We start from the raw sequence: 6,000 nt of genomic DNA on the forward strand, positions 1-6,000 counted from the left end.
CCTTCAATACTCTTATATTAGAGGCATTTTGTGTTTGGGATTACATTTAATTTACATAGTAAACTTGAAACATTCTTTCAGAACAACAACCTCGAACGAGCACTCGACTGGATCTTCACCCACCCAGAGGAGGGAGGAGAGTGACGCCCTTTCAGACATGGCCGACACGGAGCCCAACGGCAACGCTTTCTCCAACGCCAACTCACACAGCGACTCCACACTGTCCCCAGACAGAGACGCGTCGGGCCCGCGGGTCAAAGACGGACCGGGACGTGAGTGACTCTGCGTGACTGATTGTAGCTGCCGTTTCTGTCTTGACTTTATTTGTTATTGATCCTTATCTAAGGTGCATCAAGTAATGAGAGGTTGACTTTTTGCAACATCTGTTGAATCAGTAGAAGTGCAATGAAAGGTGGAGTCAAATTTAGAGTAAGCTTGGTAATTGGGGCAGATATCCAGCAGAAGTGTTTAGCATATTTAGTATATTCATATTTGCAAGAAAAAGACCTGCATTTCAATTAAATTAAAATGGGGTCAGAGTCCAAAATAAGTGTCAGAGGGCATTTTCTACCTCTTGATTTTTAATTTTGCCTGGCCCTTATGTACTTTCAAAGGCCATTTTACCCTCAGCTCCAATTAATGTCTGATGCTGACAGTGTACTGTGGTGCTGCTGCTCCCTGAGCTGCTCTGCCAGACCAACTTCAGGCACAAAAACATGATGCGGCAGCTTTTTAGCTCTTAAAGGGGAACCATTTTAAAAATTCATACCTGTTATTCCTATGGTCCAAGAAAGTCCAAAAATATTGCTAAACATGAACAACTCCAAATCCAAAAACGAGAGTGCTAAAACTCCAATTTGTGATGTCATCAAATATAAAGTCAGAACTGCTCGATAGATAATGATTTCAGAAAGATGTTATAGATGGCACTCACATTTTCTGTTTTAGAACTGAGATCGCTACAATAGAATGAAACTCATTTGGTATGAATTTCATGACTTTATACCTGATGACATCACAAGTTTAAGACTTACTTCTCTGGTTTCTGGCTTTGAAAGAAAGTAGCTCATGTTCACAAAATTGATTGAACTTTCCTCCGCCGTGGAAATAACATATTGGAAATCTCAATTTAAGTGGTGTTCCCCTTTAACACTCCTCACAAAGGAAATATGTAGTGTAACAAAGCATCTACATGCGTATACCAATGATGTTTAAACCACTACCACGCAAAAGTATGGGTGAAAATCCCAAAATTCCATTTGCAATGCAGACATTCTGGCTTTTCATGATTTTTTTATTAATGTTTACGTATATTATTCACAGAAGCATATTCTGAACTGTCTTCGCCACAAGAGGACCTTGTTTACTAGTCATCAAAATCCATAAAAAAACTGATATTGAATTAGTTTTTAAATATAGCTGTATATTTGATCTTTTTGATTCTTTTTTTATGCTTTGCTTGATCTGTAACATGAAGGCATTACCTTTAGCAACTGCCCTTCTATCTTTACTGTGTAGAGGCCTTAAAATAGTATTTTATAGCCAAGGCTTGTATGAATGCCCTGTTTACATGTTCTTCTACTGAAGATGTCAGTTTGAGCAGGTTGTGTAACAGATGGTTTAAGTATAAGACATTAGTATTTGTGAAACACTGCTGTGTTATCTAATCACATATTCTATATGTGACTTGATTTTTCCCCTTTTTTCAGGTTATGAGCTCTTTGCTTTCATCAGTCACATGGGAGCATCCACCATGTCAGGACATTATGTCTGTCACATCAAAAAGGAGGGAAGGTGAGTTGCACACAGTTTCTCAACTTTATATTCATTCAGTTCATTATGGTACAAAACCGACAGCATATTGTTGCTCACTATGAGTCACTGTCACAGAAATGTCTGTTTTTAATGGTCTAATCCTAATGTGTTTTCATCTCAGGAAATCGATGTTGTAAAGAAATTAAACTTTTATCATTTTTATTATTAAGCTTTTGCCGCCAGAAGTCTGAAAATCGCAGGGACAGTCAATTTTTCTTAGACTGAATGGGGAAAAATAAATTGACCCATTTCCTCTGTCCTAATAGCAGTCTGTTTTTGAAAGAAGTGACACTTGACAAAGCATTTCACACGCCACACATGTTCTGTTTTCCTGTAGGTGGGTGATCTACAACGACCACAAAGTGTGTTTGTCAGAAAGGCCTCCAAAAGACTTGGGCTACATCTACTTTTACCATCGACTGTCTAGCAGTTAAACTGAAGTACCCCTCTCCCCCTCCCCCCTTCCACAATGCAACCTTTTTAAAGAACCGCAGTCTTTCACCCTGAAGACTGGCAGACAACTTTAATAACAGCCACAGTGAAAACGATGGAAATAACCTCTCAGACCAGCTGCTCGCCTTAATATGATGTCATTCAGGAGCAACCAGGAAACGTGGTCAGAAAAGGAAAGCAATGTGCATTTGTGTGCATTTGTGTTATGTTATGCTTTAAATGTATATTTTGGGGTTTATGTCTAAGAAAAGACATTTTCTTGACCGTGTAGGTGCAGAGGGATGTGTGCAATTTCCACTAAACAAAATTTCAATATCAAATCTTATTGTTCCTCCTTTATGCCTTCAGCTACTGTGCCAGTATTTTCAAAGTGGTACATTTTATAAATGTATATTGAAATGGCTTCACTGCCGGCCCTGAAATGCTCTGAAACTGCAACAACAAACAAGAAATCCCTGCTGCTCGTGGCTTTGTATTTTACTTTGAAATACAAAAGAATGTTTTTTCATCCCCGGGAAATTGAAAGGACATTAAGAATTAAAATGTTTTGGGTGGTCACCAAGATAATTAACAACATATACTGTATGTTCAGACTATAGGGGAGCACCAAGAAGGCCATGAACAGGCGTTAACTAGACTGTAGTTAAAAATACAGTATTACAGGTTGAATAATGGCTCAAACCTGCTCCAGTTCTACCCGGAGACGACATGCAAGTTTGTCCCTTTTTAATGAGAAACTTTCTGACGTAAACCAGCTGAGTTACAGTATCAAGATAGACGTATTTTCCTTCCCTGAAAGCACCTTTTGATTAAATCAAGTTTAAATTTTGCAGCTGATGCAGTTGAAGTGGACTTTTTATTTACCAGCTATAAGCAGTTGAATGTGTCAACTTCAGTACTGCTGACCATGTAAGTCCTTGAAGTAACCATTAGTCTATGAAGGAGATGACAGCATTGCATATAATTGACGTCTAATATAAGCAACTCTGTGCTCATTCTAATATTTATCAAATCATAAGTGCACTGAACTTCTTCGTTCTCCTTTTGTCCATATTACAACATATTTTCGTAGTTGGCAAAACTTCAACTCTCAGCTGCAGCCGGTGCAGTTTAGCTCCTTTCTCTCTCTGATAGATTTAGACTGTGACCCAAAACCTTAAAATGAATGTTTTCCTTCACCTGTTGCCACTTTTTAACAGGTCAGTTAATTCATTTATGCATCTGAACTGTTTTCACGAGTAAAGCAATATATGCAACTACAACCAAATCTACTCATGAACCTACTGTATGATGAAAAGCTGTACAGTGACCTGCATCTCTTGTACTAACAGACGTGGTGCAGTGCTGAATGTATAACTCCATGGTGCTAACTGCAACCAAAACCTCCTGTTCAGTTTGAATACTCCGAAACCACAGTGAACGTAGAACTGGCCCTTAGCTGTTTAGTCACTATAAATAACCTCATGCTGGATTATCCACCAACTCTGTACTCTTCTCGTTTATCTACTCAGTATGTTTGAAATGTGCCAGACAGATTCAGCATGGATATTATTGTGCGTTGTTTGTCAAATATTCGTGAATTTGCAACCTCTGACTGAATCTGGTTTTATCTGTTGCATCCCAAAAAAGGGCAGTGTAATATCACAGTGTTGGTATTTTGTCAGTGGCACAAACACTTAATTCCAGTTTGGTGATCCTGGCATGTGGTGAAACGGTCTTTCACTCAGTGGTGCACTTTTGTGTGCATAACGGGAGTTCCGCTGAAAATAGACTTTCCGAATGTTACGGTATTCTGCAAAAGTCTACACCTTCTTTATATTTGCATTTTTTTTGCCGATTTTTGTAGTCATTCCCTTTCATATTCAAGGAGAGGACAATCCTTTGACAATAAACTGACATTTCTTAAGAGGGTTCAAAGAAACAAAAGGAGACATATTTGACTGCATATCTGATTAACATCAATAACTGTAATAAGATTGTCCCTAAAAATGTCTTTCAACAATCTCATGTAATGCTTTTTAAGACAGTCATATGGGTGTTTTTCCTTTAGGGTTAATATCTTTACAGACAAAATTTTTATTACAGATTAAATCCATATTTCAGCGGTGCTCCCCTTTAACAACACTGTGCATGGACTTCCCTGAGCAGAACTTCAGTTTTATTATATCTTGACCTCTCATCTTCATTAGACACTACTTGCTCAACTGCAGCTTCATTGTCTATGCAGCTGGGAATTCTAAAAGGTCTCTCTATGCAAGTCTTGTGTTTCTGCTGTTCTTCCTATAAAAGGTGATTTCTTTTTGTGTGTGTGTGTGTGTGTGTGTGTGTGTGTGTGTCAGAAACCACATGTATCCTATCGAACCCTCATCTGTAATCGGTGTTTCCGCTCTTGAACATCAGTGGATGGGGGATAAACTTGTTGTCTTGCTGTTATTGTTAGTTGTTCAGATATTCTGTGCAATTCATTTTATTTCTCTGCGCCTTTTGGGGTTTTGCGCCCCCCCTCCATCTTCTTGTTTACGTTATCGTCTTTGTATTTTGTCTTTTTGTTTCAGCTCTTCCTCCAGCTCGGTCTCTTCCATTCTTTTTCTCTACGTTGTTAAAACGTTAAAACGGTTCAATTTGTCACAAAAATGCTTTTTCACTGTCAGCATGTGCACTAGACGTTGACATTTAGTCATTTGGATTGTACAATTGTACTTTTGTGAGTTGTATTCTCTTTTTCATTTCACTAAATGTCAACAAAGGTTCTTCACTTCTTTTTACTCTGTTGCCTTTTTTGAAAACAAGCTTGTGCCAATTCTGTAGTTTTCATTACATAGATTTCCTGAAGGGATTATTTTAAGTTGACTTTTGTAATGTATGCATTTATCCAAATGTGGCTTAGGTGTATGTGAATAGAGTCATGACAGTATATGCAGTGGCACTGTTTACTTACAATGTTTGGGTAATTTAATAAACTACACCTTTGTTGAGACTTGGCCTCTTTAACAATGAATAAAAAGCTGCAGTTCAAGTGTTTCCTTTTGGAAAATAAAGACACAAGAGCATAGAATATATAAGAAGAATTTATTTTAAAAGATTACTTTCATATTGTACGTTTCGAAAGGTGCTAATGCTTTCCTTGTGATTATACAGGGAGAGTAATATGCATTATAGTAGGTGTTTCAATAAGTAATTCATATTGTATATAAAGTATATAATTTCTACGTTCATTCATCAAAATATTTTATTCATATGTATGATTCATCGATAAATAAACCAGAACCAACAGCCTTTGTACACCTGTTGAATTAAAGGAGCAAAGAAGAATAAATGCACTGATAACCTTTATGAAGCCCAACCAATGATGTTGTTAATAACATTTTGGAAATGCTTTATAGAGTGTGAGAACTTGATAATAATGCAGAAGACGAAACACATCTATATATTGTTATTACCACACTTACAAAGCAATAAAAAATGCTTTATAAATATGGAGAAAAACGTGTTCCAACATTAAATACAGAGTATTTGCAGGTCTTAAAGGTCCCATGACATGGTGCTCTTTGGATGCTTTTATATAGACCTTAGTGGTCCCCTAATACTGTATCTGAAGTCTCTTTCCCGAAATTCAGCCTTGGTGCAGAATTACAGCCACTAGAGCCAGTCCCACAATGAGCTTTCCTTAGTATGTGCCATTTCTGTGTCTGTAGCTATTGAGGAGGAGAGGGGGGGGGGGCCTTGACCAAC

At 37.7% G+C, this 6,000-nt stretch overlaps 1 protein-coding gene across 1 annotated transcript in view; it reads left to right on the plus strand.

Annotated features, from left to right (window-relative positions):
• usp13 (ubiquitin specific peptidase 13) overlaps positions 1-5,245 on the plus strand; it is a 42,469-nt gene extending 37,224 nt beyond the window's left edge. The window contains 4 exon segments of the mRNA XM_039812461.1: positions 82-132; positions 134-272; positions 1,710-1,794; positions 2,153-5,245. Of these exon segments, the coding sequence (XP_039668395.1) occupies positions 82-132; positions 134-272; positions 1,710-1,794; positions 2,153-2,249 (372 nt within the window). The 3' untranslated portion in view covers positions 2,250-5,245.
• The last annotated feature ends 755 nt before the right edge of the window (positions 5,246-6,000 follow it).

The sequence above is a fragment of the Perca fluviatilis genome, chromosome 9 (genome assembly GCF_010015445.1).
Source record: "Perca fluviatilis chromosome 9, GENO_Pfluv_1.0, whole genome shotgun sequence".
NCBI classification, from domain to species: Eukaryota; Metazoa; Chordata; class Actinopteri; order Perciformes; family Percidae; genus Perca; species Perca fluviatilis.